This window comes from Pseudorca crassidens, chromosome 1 (assembly GCF_039906515.1).
Source record: "Pseudorca crassidens isolate mPseCra1 chromosome 1, mPseCra1.hap1, whole genome shotgun sequence".
In the NCBI taxonomy this organism is placed as follows: Eukaryota; Metazoa; Chordata; class Mammalia; order Artiodactyla; family Delphinidae; genus Pseudorca; species Pseudorca crassidens.
Window position 1 is genome coordinate 125,674,391 of NC_090296.1, and position 17,259 is coordinate 125,691,649.

Sequence of the window (17,259 nt, forward strand, 5' to 3'; positions counted from 1 at the left end):
TAAAGGCCACATAGGGCAAGCCCACAGCTAACATCATACTCAATGGTGAAAAGCTGAAAGATTTTCCTCTAAGATCAGGAACAAGACAAGGATGCCCACTTTCACCACTTTTATTCTGCATAGTACTGGATGTCCTAGCAAGGGCAATTAGACAAGAAAGAGAAATAAAAGGCATCAAAATCAGAAGGAAGAAGCAAAATTGTCTCTATTTGCAGATGACGTGATCTTATGTATAAAAAATATTATATTTATAAAGATTGCACCAAAATGCTGTTGGACCTAGTAAACAAATTGAGTAAATTTTCAGGATACAAAATTAATATACAAAATCATTTGCATTTCTATACACCAACAACAAATCATCAGAAAGGAAAATTACAATAGCATTTATTTAGGAATAAATTTAACCACAGAAGTGAAAGATCTGTACACTTAAAATTATAAGAATTTGATGAAAGAAACTGTAGAAGTCACAAATAAATGGAAAGAGATTCCATTAAGTTGCGAGAATTAATATTGTTAAAATGTCTATACTATCCAAAGCCATTTATAGATTCAATGCCATCTCTATCAAAATTACAAAGGTATTTTCTACAGAAGTAGAAAAAAATCCTAAAATGTGTATGGAATCACAAAAGACCCTGAATAGCCAAAGCAATCCTGAGAAAGAACAAAGCTAGAGGCATCCCACTTTCTGATTTCAAACTATATTACAAAGTGACAGTATTAAAAACAGTATGGTGCTGGCATAAATGCATACACATAGGTCAATGGAACAGAATAGAGAGCCCAGAACTAAACCTGCATTGTATAAGGTCAACTAATTTCAACAGGGGTGCCAAGAATACACAATGGGGAAAGAATAGTTTCTTCAATAAATAGTGTTGTGAAAACTGGACAGCCACATGCAAAAGTATGAAACTGGACCACTATCTTACACCATATACAAAAATCAACCGGAATGGATTTAAGACTGGAACCTAAGACCTCTCAGGAGAAAATTAGAGAGTTGGATCTTTGACATTTGTCTTGGCAACGATTTTTAGATTTGGCATGAAAATAAAAAATAAACAAGTGGGACTACATCAAACTAAAAAACATTTGCACAGCAAAGGAAACCATCAGCAAAATAAAAAAGCAACCTAGTGGAATGGGAGAAAATATTTGTAAACTGCATATCTGATAAGGAGTTAATATTCAAAATATACAAAGAACTCCTATAACTCAGGAGCAAATCCCCCAAATAATCCAATTAAAAAATGTACAAAGGGCCTGAATAGACATTTTTCCAAAGAAGACATACAAATGGCCAACAAATATACGAAAAGGTGCTTGACATCACTAATCATCAGGGAAATGCAAATCAAAATCATGATGAGATATCACCTCACACCTGTTAGGATGTCTATTTTAAAAAAGACAAGAGATAACAAATGCTGGCAAGGATATGGAAAAAAGAGAACACTTGTGAGCTGTTGGTGGGAATGTAAATTAGTATAGTCACTATGGAAAACAGTATGGAGGTTCCTCAAAAAATTAAAAATTGAACTACCATATCCGGCAGTTCAATGGGATCCGGCAATCCCATTCCTGAGTATTTATCCTATGGAGACAAAATCATTATCTCCAAGAGACACCCGTACTCCCATGTTCATTGCAGCATTATTCACAATAGCCAAGATATGGAAACAACATAAATGTCCACTGATGGATGAAAGGATAAAGAAAATATATATACACAATAGAATATTATTCAGCCTTAAAAATGGAGGAAATCCTGTCATTTGCAACAGCATGGATGAACCTGGAGGGCATTATGCTAAGTGATATAAGCCAGACAAAGACAAATAATGTATGATCTCACTTATATGTGGAATCTTAAAAAAAAATTTGAACTCATAGAAACGGAAAGTAGAGAAGTGGTTTTCATGGGGTTGGGAGGTGGGGGAAATGGGGAGAGGTTGGTAAAAGGGTACAAACTTTCTGTTATAAGATGAAAAAGGTCTGAGGGGTTAATGTATTATGTGGTTCCTATAGTTGATAACACTGTATTGTATAACTGAAATTTGCTAAGAGGGTAGAGCTTAAATTTTCTTACAAAAAAAGGAAAAAGGCAAACAGTTGATGGATGTGATAATTAACTTGGTAAGGAAATCCTTTCACAGTGTATACGTATATCAAATTATCATGTGTGCACTTTAAATATCTTGCAATTTTATTTTTCAATTAGATCTCAATAAAGCTGGAAAAAAAACTTTGCCTAACCTAAGGCCATTAAGATTTTCTCCTATGCTTTTTTCTAAAATATTTTTGAGTTTTAGGTGTTACATTTAGGTCTATCATCCATTTTGAGGTAATTTTTGTATATGCGTGAGGTATAGCTCAAAGTGGGTTTTTTGGTACATGAATATCCAATTATTTCACCGTCATTTATTGAAAAGATGATTTTTTCTGCACTGAATTGCCTTCGTTTCTTTACTGGATTTCAGGAGTCAATATATATGAGCTATTTCTTGACTTACCAATGTTTCATTGATCTATTTCTCTATCTGTATGCCAATTCCACACTCTTTGGATTATGGACCTTCATAATGATTCTTTTTTTTTTTGCGGTACGCAGGCCTCTCACTGTTGTGGCCTCTCCCGTTGCGGAGCACAGGCTCCGGACGCGCAGGCTCAGCGGCCATGGCTCACTGGTCCAGCCGCTCTGCGGCATGTGGGATCTTCCCGGACCGGGGCATGAACCCGTGTCCCCTGCATCGGCAGGCGGACTCTCAACCACTGCGCCATAATGATTCTTAATAACAGATATTGTTAGCCTGCAACTTTGCTCTAATTTTTCAAAGTTCTTTTGTTTATTCTAGGTTTTTGCATTTCTCTTTGAATATTGAAGTAGCTTGTCAATTTTTACAAGAAAATGCCTGCTGAGATTTTGACTGGAATTGTGTTGAGCTTAAAGATCAATTTGGGGAGAATGACATCTCAACAATATTGAGGTGTCATGGATGTGCAACAACCCTCCTTTCATTTAGGTCTTTAATTCTCTAAGCAATGCATTGTAGTTTCAGTGTATAGGTCTTACACACTGTTGTCAGATTTATCCCTAGTATTTCATATCTTTTGATGCTATTGAAAAAGTTATATTTTGAAATTTCAATTTCCATTATTCATTGCAGATATATAGAAATGGAATTGACATCTGCATGTTAATCTTGTATCCTGTAACACTGCTGAACTCACTTATTGGTTCCAATAACTTTTTGTAAATTCCACTGGATCTTATACATAGGTCATTATGCCTTCTGTGACTAGAGATAGCTTACTCTTTTCAATCTGGATGGTTTTTGAAATTATATTTTCTTGCTTGACTACACTGGCTAGAATCTCCAGGGAAATGATGTATACAGTGGTGAGGGTTGGCATCCTTGTCTTGTTCCTGGTCTTAGCGCGAAAGCATTCTTTCTTTCACCAGTAAGTATCTTGGTAGCTGTAGGGCTTTTTGTTTGCTTATTTGTTTGTTCTGTAAATGCTCTACATTAGATTGAGAAAGTACCCTTCTATTCCTAGTTTTCTGAGAGTTTTTATTTATTTTTTAAATCAGGAATGAATGTTGGATTTTGTCAGACTCTTTACATTCCTATTGAGGAGATCATACAGTTTTCTGTGTTTTGGTTTGTCAATATGGTAAATTACATTGATTGATGTTTGAATGTTAAATTAGTTTTGCTTTCTTGGGATAAAACCCACTTGGTCATGATGTATTATACTTTTTATATATTACTGAATTCCACTTGCTAAAAATTTGTTTAGCGTTTTCATATTGATCTTCATGAGGAACATCTGCTCTGGACCGTTTGGTTTTGTATTAGGTACTACGGCCTCACAGCATCGATTGGGAAGTATAGCTCTTCTTTGATTTTCTGGAAGAGTTTGTGTAAAACTGCTATAATTTCTTCTGTGTGTGGTAGAATTTACCAGTGAAGTGTCTGTGCCTGCAGCTTTCTTTGAGTGAAGGCTTTTAACTCCAACTTAAATCACTTTAAGAGATAGAGAGATATCCAGGTTATCTACTTTTTCTTGCATCGGCTTTGGTAGTTTGCACCTTTCAAGGAATTTGTCAAGTTCATCTAAGTTGTTGTAATTATTAATATAAACTTGTCCATAATATTCCCTTATAATACTTTTAGTGTCTATACAATCTGTACTAAGGTAATTTCTCATTCTTTATATTGTTAATTTATCTTCTTTTCCCCTGATTATCTGGCTAGAGGTTTATCAGTTTTATTGATCTCAATGAATTTACTCTTGAGTTCATTGAGTTGTCTATTATTTTTCTCTGTTCTGTTTCATTACTTCTGATATTTATTGTTTCATTGTTTCTGCTTACTTTGGGTTTAATTTGCTCTTCTTTTTCTAGTTTTTAAGGTGGAAACTGAGGTCATTGATTTGAGGCCTTTCTTTTTTTCTAACAAGGTTAGTGATAGAAATTTCCCCTACGTACTGCTCATTTCTTCAGTTATTTTTTTCTGTCCCTCACGCCCCTTTTCAGGAATTTCAATTACACATATTTTAGGTTAACTGCACTTCTTCCACAACTCACTGACATGTTTTAAATTTCTGTAATTTTATTTTCTCTGTCTCATTTTGGATAGTTTCTATTGTTATGCTTCTATGTTTATTAATCTTTGTTTTTCTGTAATATTCAATCTGCTGTTAATCCCATTGAGTTAATTTTTAAACTCATGTAGTTTTCATATCTGGAAGTTTGATGTGGGTCTTTAAAAATATCTTCTACATCCTTACTTAGATTTTTGAACATACAGAATACAATTTATTCAACTCTGCTGTTTTTACAACTTTTAATAACTCTTAATGTCCTTGTCTGATAATACTACCATCTATGTCAGTTCTAGGTTGGTTTTGATTGAATAATTTCTCCTCATTATGGGTCATACTTTCCCACATCTTTGCATTCCTGCTAACTTTTGATTGGATGACAGACAATGTGAATTTTATATTGTTTGGTGCTGGACGAGTTTATATTCCAATCACTATTACTCAGCTGTGTTCTGGAATGTAGTTACATTTCTTGGAAACAATTTAATCCTTTTGGGTCTTGCTTCTATGGTTTTAGGTGTGACCAGGGCAGTTTTTATTCCAGGGTTAATTATTTGCCATTACTGAGGCAACACCCTTCTAGAAATCACACTTGGTGCTTTTGCTATTTGATGGGTGGGCACAGACACTGTACTTAGCTCTGTGTTGCTGGTGGGCACTGTTCCCTCTAATCTTAGTTGGTTCTTTCCCCAGCTGCACATAACTTCCTTACACACATGCCAAGTAGCAGAGGCAAACCCTTGGTACATCGCTGGCGTTCTTCCTGTGCATCTCTCTCCTCTCTGCTCTGATCTCCTTCACTCCCCGACTCTCAGCTCTGACTCATGACAGGCAGTCTGCTGGGCTCCATCTCGGATCCTTCTCTCCACACCACATCCTGGAAACACTCTCAAGGCCATGAGCTCGGCAACCACAGGACTACCCTTGTATGCTTCCCATCTTTCAGGGATAACTGTCCTTCATTGTCTATAGTTCAGTGGCTTGTTTCTTACACACTGCTCTCTTCTCTTTTCTCAAGCATGAGGGTAAGCCCATTTCCTAATGCTCCATCTTGGCTGGAAGCAAAAGTTTCCTGATGCTGTTTTTAAACTATTGTTATGGAAAGTTGTATAAGCATCCAGAAATATACAGAAGATTATTATGAACACTTGTGCATCCATCACCCAGTTTTAATAAATAATCAGCTCATGGCTGATCTTGTTTCATTTCTAATCTCACCCATTCCCCCACCTCCCAAATCCCAGAGTGATATCATTTCATCCATCACTATTTCAGTGTGTGTATATTTCTTAGCATAACCTCAGTAACAATATCACACCTAAAACTAACTGACAATAATTCTTTAATATCATCAGGTATTGAGCAGTGAGCTGCTTGACTAGGGGGCAGGAAGAGGCTGGGAGAGTGGCAGTGAAGACACTTGGAGGGGGTTAAAGGGACACAGATCCTACTAACTGCATCACATACTCCATTAAGAAGTCCACCCACAAGCTGCTGGGGATGCCTCTTCAATGAAATTCCATTTAGTCTGCGTTACTGAGTACACAGGACTAGGAGCCCTGGAGGAACATGCCTATCAGGGGAGCAAGGTAGAAGAACACAAAAAGGTGGGTAGCTCAGGTGGAGACATCCTCCAGAAAGACCGAAATGGATGTGGTTGGCTTTCCAGAGAGGAAGCATTTAATTTCAAGCAGCCAGTGATGGTACCTGGGGTTACAATCTTCCCTAAGGGAAAGGAAACGAGGGATCTACTTAATTGATTAGCGTGCCAGAACAGAACTACCACACATAGTCCTAATGGTCTCAGTTTGTTTTCACAAGTATTTAAATACACTCACCCGTCTAAGGAGAAAATGTTTCCTCCTGAATGGGACCATGCCAGAGGAGGTGTCTTGGAAATTGGATCCTGGAGAGGACTTTTTTTTTTGGTTATTTCAAATACGACTAATCTGGGGACAGGACAGTAGGGGGAGGAACCTGTGGTTTCATTTCAGTAATCATTTCTAGATTCAAAAGTAATCCCGGCTCTGGCCAGAGGCCATCCGACCTTCTCCTCTAATTCCCACTCAGGATTCACAGTCACCAGGCTGCTTTTTTCTTCCCACTCAGGGACGTGGGACTTGCTCACAGCAGCCCTCTAATCATGCAAATTTGAAAAAAGTTAGAGCAGTGAATTCTCCTGGTAAATCAGGTGACGTGTGCTCAAGACTGGGCTTCAGATCTAGCTTGACTGCAGAGAAAGGATGCTCTGGGTAAAACATGTGGTGAATCTGGCCTTGGGACACTTTTATTTCTCACTGTAATTAAAAGTGTGACCATTCTGGCGCCCACTTTGGTTTCCTGGGTGTTTAATAAGTTAGTGTGGCTCTTGGAGCCAAAGCATCCTGGGTCAGCCACGGCGACTGGCCAGGCTCCAGGCAGAGGGCCTTTGGGCTCCTCCCACCTGTGAAATGTTCCATGGCAGCCTTGTGGGTTTGCTGGGAGTGGATGATCAGCTGTCAGGCTAAGGAGAGACTTCTGCTAAACACATGCTCCCCTGAGTTGCCTCCATCTCTCCCCCATTTCTTGGGTGTATGCTTTGGAGCATTACTGCATTTATCCAAGCCAGCAGCTGCTGTCCCTGTATCATAGGAACATTTTCAAAGGCCAAACGTAAAGGTTAATGGAATTACCTGTCAGTATGACTGGCAAGTGATTGGGAGTTGCCTCTCCATACGAGCTGGACCACCATTTGCATATTTCCAAACTAAATATACTTCAAACCCAAGGAACCCAGTACTGGAAAAGGGTATATTTCCTCATAAACAACTTTAGAAACTTTGGTTATCAAGTTACCAACTCAACTGGTAAACATACATGCATTTTAAAATACGTGGACAGCTTCCCTACGTGCATATATAGTTTTGAGAATACGATTTAACTCACTTGTCACCATGGTCCTTAATTTTGAAAATTCCACAAAGATTCTGAAAAATTAGACTAGGGACAGGTGAGATGTTAATTTCCAGTTAATGTTTTTTCTAAAGGCAGCCTGGTTTCTTTGCTCAAGGATATTTGTCCCCCATGGATAGCAACATAAGTGAGGCATGGAAAGAATATCTTGGTAAAGCTGCAAGGCCTGAAATTCACAGTTATTGTAAAAGTGTAAGAGTCGCTTTCTCTTTAAGTAGGGAACTGACACTTCAAGAACCCACGTGTTTGGCCTCCCACTCGAAAATCTTTTTAACCAACTTTTAATATATGTCAAGTGGCCAGACAGTGCCTGGCACATGAATGTTAGCTATTAGTTCTAGTTTTTGAAGAGTCTTTGTGGTCTCTTGAAGTGGTATTTTATTTGAAAAGTTAATTAGTCACATCATAAAATGGGTTACTCAAACATTCCTCCAGTGATTCATTAAAATTCTTCCGAATGGACATAGCATGCGAAATGCTGCTATACTCTACAAGGACACAGTGGGTACAGGAATCAATGGTAGGTGATCCGGTTTTGCAGGAAAAAAACTGGTATTTAGTGTCACAAGTGGATTCACATGTGGTTCTGCTACGTCCTGACTGTAAATTCAAGGAATTTTCTTGGCCTCGGTTTTCTTGCCTACAATGGGAAAGCTAAGACTTTGTTAATGTGTTGCAAGGATTAAATAAGACATCACATTTAAAGAGCCTAGTGTCTGATATAGAACAATGCCTCATAAATGCTAACTGCTGTCATCAATGCTACTGTCCTTGTTTTTAAGAACTTCTTTTTCTTTATATTTTATATATCCCTTTAATTTAATCAGGAAAACTCCCTTTAGATTGGTTCTATTATTATCTTTTTTAAAAAACTGAAGTATAGTTAATTTACAATGTTGTGTTAATTTCAAATGTATAGCAAAGTGATTCAGTTATACGTACATACACACATATATATGTATATATGTATTTTTTCTTTTTCAGATTATTTTCCAAAGAACTTCTAATTTAATGAGGAAAAAAAGTATGTGATCAATTATCAAATAAGACACAACCAAATATCTGTTGTAATAGAAGTCTACAAAGTTCTGAGGAATGGCAAGGAATGACCAACTCATTCCAACTGTTCCTAGAAACTTCTTTCCCGGGTATCCACTCTCTCATACCTCAAATCTTTGTTCAGATTCCATTTTTTTTAGTGAGGCCTTCTCTGACAACCTTAACTTAAAATTGCACCCATACCCACACCCAATACCTGCTCCCCTTATACGGGTTTCGTCATGGCATTAACCATTAAAATACCATCTAACTCATTTATGCTGTTTATTGTTTGTCTCCATGCACATGAGGATTTCCTTCTGGTTGCTTGTTCCTGCTTCCCAGCAGCCAGATCACACTATTGAGGGGCTAGCATGTGCCAATGGTGGGGGGACAAAGTGGGCAAAACCTGGAAGGGTCCTTGCTGTCATGGAGCTTGTGGTCTAACTTGGAAGAGGAGTAGAATAAAGAGTGAGACAGAGTGTGTGTGCGGGGGAGTGGGCAGCACTAGACATGAGCTTAAACACAAGCACAGAGGTGTATGGTGTGTCTGGGGAGAAGGATGGTGAAGGGATGCAGTGGGAGATGAGGTAGAAGGGATGGAGCAGGGCTGGATGCTGAAGGGATCTGAGTGGCTTGTGAAGGAGTTTATTCTGCAGGTAGAGGGGATATCAGAGGAATCTGGGAAACAAAGTCACCCAACCTGACCTTTGTTTCAGAAGGACCACTTGACCAACTGGCAAAGGGAAGCCCGCGGCCAGGTAAGGACACACCCTTTCACCCAGAGGCTGATTGTTGTTCACTTCCTCTGCCTTTGTCTCTGCTTATCCCGTTGTCCCTATCCTGCCTTTTTTGCCAGATTTCTATCAGCCTCTGCTACTCTTTCTTCTCATTGGCCTTCCTCTGCTGTACTGTGATTCCCATCACTGTGTGTTTTTAACTTTTTATTTTTTAAAAAAATTAATTAATTAAAAACACAATTTTTTTTACTTTACTCTTTTTAAAAATTGAAGTATAGTTGTTTTACAATGTTGTGTTAGTTTCAGATGTATAGCAAAGTGATTCAGTTATACATACACACACACATATATGTGTAGGTATATATACATTTTTTCAGACTCTTTTCCCTTATAGGTTATTACAAAATATTGAGTATAGTTCCCTGTACTATACAGTAGATCCTCGTTGGTTATCTGTTTTATGTATAGTAGTGTGTATCTGTTAATCCCAAACTCCTAATTTATCCCCTCCCACCTTTCCCCTTTGGTAACTGTAAGTTTGTTTTCCATGTCTGCGGGTCTTTTTCTGTTTTGTAAATAAGTTCATCTGTATCATTTTTTAAGATTCCACATGTAAGTGATATCATATGATAATTGTCTTTCTCTGTCTGGCTTACTTCACTCAGTATGATAATCTCTAGGTCCATCCATGTTGCTGCAAATGGCATTATTTCATTCTTTTTTATATGAATAATTGAGTAGTATTCTATTGTGTGTATATATATACCACGTCTTCTTTATCTGTTCATCTGTCGATGGACATTTAGGTTGCTTCCATAAAAACACACAAATAGTTTAAAAAACACTACAGAGAGGGTCCATGTACCTTTCACCCAGCTTCTGCCATCACTGAAATTTTTTTACCCTTAGAAAGATCTGAGACCTCACAATGAAAATAGTTTGTTCTTTGAAACACTGACTTTTAGAAAAATCTTGACCCAAATACCTTTGACAATTTAAAGAACCCACCATACGTAGGTAACCATGGCCTTCCCACTTGTAAAAACAGAAGACAGGTTCCAGGGTATATGAAGGAAGGACACCCCACTGCGTCTCTCCTACTGAAAGCATCTATTCACCTGCTACTATTACTTCGTTATTACTTCACCTATTACTTCATTATTCAGAGAAGTAATGAGAGCAGGCAGACTGAGGAAGAAGACCACAGAACTGGTGGTGAGTTTATCACTTTTTATTTCCAGTCTCTCTGACGTGAACTCAGTGCAGCCCAGAACTCAGAAGTGGGCATTGGTTCCAAGAGGAGACCTCTCCTCTGGCTCAAGAAGCAGGAAGGGTGTCTACAATGTTCAGAGAGAGTGTAGAAGTCCCTTATTTATCTTTTTTTTCTTAAATTTTTTTCCTCAGTTCTCTTGTGCCCCAGACCTCAAGCAATGCTGTGGCAGCAATGGGAGATGGCAGGAAATCAGAACAGGAAGGCAGAGAACCTTCCTCTCTAATCAGAGGAGCTGTGGATCCCAGCGGGTGTGGCGAGCCCCACTGCTGTTGCTCTCTCTCTGGCCTCTGCTCAGCTCTGAGGTGGGTGCAGTCAAATCAAGTGTGCAGGAGTGCGGGGCACACACAGCCTCAGGGTGCTGGCTGAAGGGCTGGAGAGCAGAGTCCCAGGGACGCAGAACTATCGAGGCAATTATGGTAAGGCAGGAGCTTGGGAAAGCAACCCCTTAAAGTTGTTTATGAACTCTTGGGCTTACCCCTGAACTGCACATGTATGGATCTGACCCTAAATAGACTCCAGAGACTTGGAGCAGTAAAATATGGGACAGACGACTTGCCTAAGTCCCAGACTGGCCAGTAGGTGGTACATACACCAGACAGATCCAACAGCACTTCTCAAAGACTTGAAGTCGAAACCACGATCCACAGAAGTCTTGGGGAACTGAGGACTTGTGGTCTGAACCCTACTGGGTTAATTACTTCCTAAAACAAAAATAACAATATCTGCCATAAGATTTAAAAAACAACCAAAGTCTCAAAACATAATATTCAAAATATCTAGGATACAATAGAAATTTACTCACTATACCAAAAAACCCAGGGAAATCTCAATAGCAATGCTGGGATGCCATAGATATTGAAATTATCTGACCAAGACTTTAAAGCAGTTATTATATTTTCTAACCAGTAAGAGAGAGCAAACACTCTTGAAAAATACAGGAAGTCTCAGCAAAGAAACAGAAGATATAAAGAAGAATCAAGTGGATATGTTAGAAATGAAAAAATTCAACAACTAAAATAAAAAGTCATTGGATGGGCTCAGTAACAGAATGGAGATGACAGGGGATTCAGTAAATTTATAAGTAGATTAACAGAAGTTATCCAATCTGAAAAATTGACGGAGAAATGACTGGAAAACAAATTGTGTAGAACTGTAGGGACCTGTAAGACAATAACAAAAGGTCTAACCTTTATATCATCCAAGTCCCATTAAGAGAGGAGAAAAATGTGCAGCAGAAAGAATCTTTAAAGAAATAATGGCTGAAAGGCTGGTTTACTATTAGAAGGCAATCAATGCAATACATTACATTAGCAGTTTAAAGAATAGAAACAACTCAATCATATCAGCTGATGTAGAAGATGCATTTGGAAAAAACTTAACAACTATTCATGATAAAACTTCCAGCAAACTAGGACCAGAAAGGTATTTCCTTCACCTGACAAAGAACATCAACAAAAACCCATTCTATATAAAGCTGAAAGACTGAAAGCTTTCCCTCTAAGATCAAGAACAAGGCAAGGATGTTCCCTTTCACCACTCTTATTCAACCTCTAACTGGAAGTCTTAGCCAGTGCAATAAACAGGAATAAGTGAAGAATAAGAGTAAGGTAAGAAATATAAATAAAAGGCATACACATTGGAAAGGAAACAACATAATTGTCTACATAGAAAATTTCAAGGAATACACACACAGACACACACTCTTGAACAAATAATTGAGTTTAGTAAGATTGCAGGATATGAGGACACCATGGAAAAATCAACTGCATGTTGATTATATACGAGCAATGAACAATTAGAAACCGAACTTAAAAAAAATACCATCTACAGAAGTTCAATTCCTCCCTAGATATAGATCTTACAAAATACGTACAGGATCTGATATGCTAAAAACTACAAAATGTTCATGAAAGCACTGAAATAAGGCCTAAATAAATGGAAAATATAGCTACACTGACTTCATGGGTTGGAAGATGTAACATAGTTAGCATTGATTTATAGATTTAACATAATTCCAATAAAAATTCCAGCAGGAAACTTTATAGATAGAGGTAACCCAATCTTCAAGTTTATATGGAGAGGCAAAAAATAGGATACTTGAAACACTTTTGAAAAAGAAGAATAAAATTGGAAGAATCATGCTGATTTTAAGGCTCACTATAAAGCTATGGTAATCAAGACGGTGGAGTATTGGCTAAGGAATGGACATATCCATCAGTGGAACTGAACTGGCATCAATAAATAGTTTCCTACAAATATGCTCAGTTGGTGTGTGACATATGTGCAAAGGCAATTCAAAGGACGAAGGATAAGCTTTTCAAAAACTGGTTTGAACAACCGGTCATCTATATGCATAAAAATGAACCTTACCCTAAATCTCACACGTTATACAAAAATCAACTCAAGATGAGTCAGAAATCTAAATGAAAGCGTGAAAGTATAAAACTTTTAAGAGTTCACACAGGAGAAAATCTTCATGACCTGGTTATGCAAAGGTTCTTAGACATGTCATCCAAAGCATGATCCATAAAAGAAAAAAAAATGATAAATTAGACTTTATCAAAGTTAAAAACTTCTGCTCTGCCAAGGGCACTACTCAGAGAGTGAAAAGTCAGGCACAGACTGGGAGAAAATATTTGCAAATCAAGTATCTGACAAAGGATTTATACTCAGAATATATAATGAACTCTCAAAACTCAACTATAAAAAAAATAGCAACCTAATTTTGCTGAGAAATAGGAAAAAGGCTTGAACAGATATTTTGCCAGGGAAAATACATAGATGAAAAATTATAACATGAAAAAAACTCAGCATCATTAGTCACTAGGGAAATGATAACGAAAATGATGAGGAAATACCATTCTAAACCTACTACAATGGCTAAATTCTTTTTTAAAGAAGCCAAGAGCTGGTGAGGATGTGGGGCAGCTGGCACTCTCACACGTTTCTGGTGGAAATGCAAAACGGTATTGTACTCTGGAAAACAGTTTGGCAACTTCTTTTAAAGTTAAACATATACTTACCATGTGAACCAGCAACCCCTCCCCTGTGTTTACCCTAGAAAAATTAAAACTGTGTTCACAAAACCCCTGTTCTCAAGTGTATCGCAGTTCTAGTCTAACTGTAAAAACTGGAAACAACTGAATGCCCCCTACAGGTGAATGGCTAAACAGTCCATGGTCCATCTCTACAATGGGTACCACTCAGTAGAACAAAGGAACAAACTATGGATACGCACAACAGCTCAAATGAATCTCAAAATAATTATGCTGAGTGAAAGGAAGCCCGTTTAAAAAGATTAGGTTCTGCGTGACTCCATGTATACAAAGTTCTCGAAAGAGACAAAGCCAAAGTGATAAAAAAACAGAGCAGGGGTTGCCAGTGCCCAGGGTTGGGGAAGGCACAGCGTTAAAGAGAGCAGGAGGGGTACTTGGGGGTGATGCGACAGTTCTGTGTTCTGAGAGCGGTCATAATAACACAAATCTATACACATGCTTGAATTCTTAGAACTGTACACAAAAAGTCATTTTCCTGTATTTTCCCTTAAAAAATAAGATTAAAGAAAAGAGTTGACAACTCTTGCTTCCAATTGAAGCCTAACCAGATCTCAGCAGCGAGGTCAGCACCAGTTGCAAAGAGGGCAACCACGGACAAGATCTTCTGCTACTGTCTGAGCATCTCTACACGCTGCTCACTCCACCGGAGCATTTACATCACAACTCCTAATGTTTACGATCGCCCTGGAAAGTGGGTTAGGCTTACTGTATAGAAAAAAAAACTGAGGCTTAAGGGAAATGAAATAATTTGCCCTGCATCTCATAGCCAGTAAATGTTGAGTCTGGACTTGACCCCAGCCCTTGTTGCCAATCTCACTGTAAACCTACTTCTCCATATGACTGCTCACTGAAATTAAGAAAAGCAGTGAAAGCTATCAGGGAGACATTGGAACAGCACTTTGATTCACATATATCACAGATATTCTCTAAGCATATTTTATTGTAAACCTCGAGTTTGTTTGAAATTCTGGGAGGTTCAGGGAAATTTAAAAACTACTGCCATTTAATCAGAAACCCCCAATAAGTGGCTAATTTTCAATAGGCTTGAATAGTTACCTCTAGTCATACAAATCTACAGTAATTCATATTTTTCCCTAAGTGAATGAAGGAATCATTGTGACTTAACACGACTTGGCCAAGTATTTGCTAATTTCACAAGCAGGAATTTATACATATGAAGCAAAGATTAATTGTTTAAAAATTTTCCCCTTTCACACACAGGACTCTCCTAAGAAGCTGTCATTGGTTCTTCCCACTTCTTCCCTTCACCCCACCATGAAAAAAGAAATTTCAAAAATACACAAAGTAAATCCATTTTAGAGACTGAAACTAAACATTACTTTTTATTTCATTATGATTATAGCTGAATAACTATCTCAAAACATTCTAAATATGGACTATGCACATTTTTCATGTAGTGAATGATACCTACTCTAAAAGCTTGAGGATGAATTTGCCTTCTTGCTTGTGAATTATTTTCAACTATTTTATTGGCTATTAGTTGTTTTTTCACCAAAAACTTTGGCCTAAAGTATTTTTGTCTCAGCTAAGACAAAGATAAGAAGCTATGGTCTCCAATAAAAGTGTTTTTTTGAATGTTCTCTAATTTCTGCTTTACTAAATATCTTTTCTTTAAAAAATAGGTATTGGTAGATTTTGACTCGGTATGTGTAAGCTTTAATGCAAAGCAAAGCTTAGCTAATGCCTTCTGCTCTTTTACTGTAGAGAGTTGGGTGATCTGTTCCATTCCCCAAAGAAAAACAAGAATAACAAAAGTGATTTCATCATCCACACCTCCTTTTGCTTTTTTAGGAGTCTAAGTACCACCCTCGTCAGGTAAGAGAAAACTTCTTATCTTTTGTCACTGGGTTGGGGGGTGGGCTGGAGGAGGCCTACCTTCCAGCAGGTCTCTGGCCAGACCAGGTTCTGCCCCCGTGGACCGAACAAAGTCTGACAGGACTGCGTCCATATCAAGAGTCATAGGATCGTGTAGAAGGGCCGCCCAACACTCAGCCGAGGTGGGGTTTGGAAGCAGGCTAGAAACCATCCATCTGCAGGAGAGAACAGAGAGGCAAACATGATGGAGAGAAGAAACCAGTTCTGCTTGCTGTGCCACATGTTTGAGCCAATGTGGGACATTGCCTGATTGCCTGATGTGTGACAATAAATAATAAAAGTCAGACTCAAATGTCTTCCCTTTGTAGCTGCCACAGGAGAGAGGGGGCATTCCCAGCTCAGTGCTTCCTACTTTGCGTTCTATTTCAGTGACTACCGATTGGAAAGGTTGGTCTAGGTTGGTCTAGAAAAATTAAACACCGGATCTTAAGATTCATTTGGAGTCGCTAGATTTCTAATCCCCTTCCAAGTTATGCAGACGTGTAACACTTCCACAAATGTAATTGTGTTGCCACTATATCCCACCTACGCCTTTATCACTGACCCATCCCTGTGCCCACCTCAGCCCTCCCCCTCACTTGGCTCTCAGGAAAGATTCCACATCAATCCAGAGTCGACAGAAATACTACGCTTGCTGAAGAGGACAAACCGTTCGCCAACTTTCCAAGAGTTGTCATTCTCACAACAACAATCCAACAAAATTCATAAAGCTCTCAGATTTCCTAGGCAGAATAATCCCAGGTAGGGGGATAAAACAGTGCCCTGCAGCTTGACCACAGGCCGACGGTGCCAGCGGCTGCTGGGGAAAACCAACCAGCACACAGCATGTGAGGGTGACTCCCACCAGTGAACCAGGGCCACCAGTGGTAATACAGACATGCCTGATAAAGCACAAATGCACCCTCTGTCTCCTTCAATAAGGGGTTGGTCCACCACTTGACTTTGTGAATAAAGTTGTATTGGAACCAGCCACGCCCACTCGTTGTACTGTCTGTGGTCGCTTGTGCACGTGGCTGAGTCGAGCAGTTAAAACAGAGAAGACCACAAGGCCCACAAAACCAAACATACTGGACTTCCCTGGAGGTCCAGTGGTTAAGAATCTGCGCTTCCACTGCAGAGGGCATGGGTTTGATCCTTGGTCGGGAAACTAAGATCCAGCATGCCATGCAGTGCGGCCATAAATAAATAAATAAAATAAACAGATCAAATTAAAATTAAAAAACTAAACATATTTACTATTTGGACCTTCACAGAAAGTTTGCTGAGTAAAGATGATGGAAAATGTTATCCTAATGAATATGTAATTAACTTTACATGTCATGGGGTGAGTTTAAATCCCATGCTATTGATGAGTGTCCCGTTCCTTTTTCAAGATAAGCACTTGGATGGGCCCTGCTCAGAGGGCTAGGTCTGTGCCGACTGCTGCTGCTTTAGAGCCAGAAATGCTGGCCTAAACTCAGCCCCAGCTCTGCCCCTGTGATGAGCTGTGTCATGCTGTGTAACTTCTCTGAGCCCACCTGAGCATTTGTAAGAGTTGGAGAAATAAGCTCGTCGAAGGTGCCAGGATGGAGGAACGAGACAGTGGGGCCTGTGACCTCAGAGACATTCACTGTTACTACACCAGCTTGCACATGGCTCTGACTGGGGTGTGATTTTCGAGTTGGTGTGGCTCGAAAATAAGAAAATG

The 17,259-nt window shown here is 38.8% G+C and overlaps 1 protein-coding gene across 5 annotated transcripts in view; it reads right to left on the reverse strand.

Moving 5' to 3' along the window:
• The window catches only part of LOC137232774 (OTU domain-containing protein 7A), a 389,090-nt gene that overhangs the window by 163,451 nt on the left and 208,380 nt on the right, over nucleotides 1–17,259 (reverse strand). For 3 of the 5 annotated variants that reach the window (XM_067755553.1, XM_067755561.1, XM_067755583.1), the window contains exons 1-2: nucleotides 17,090–17,224; nucleotides 15,573–15,727 (exon numbers count right to left, since the gene is read on the reverse strand). In XM_067755553.1, the coding sequence (XP_067611654.1) occupies nucleotides 15,573–15,727; nucleotides 17,090–17,178 (244 nt within the window). In that variant the 5' untranslated portion in view covers nucleotides 17,179–17,224. Of the gene's footprint in view, nucleotides 1–15,572; nucleotides 15,728–17,089; nucleotides 17,225–17,259 lie in introns of those variants that run through there. The other 2 variants (XM_067755571.1, XM_067755579.1) reach the window with 1 other exon arrangement.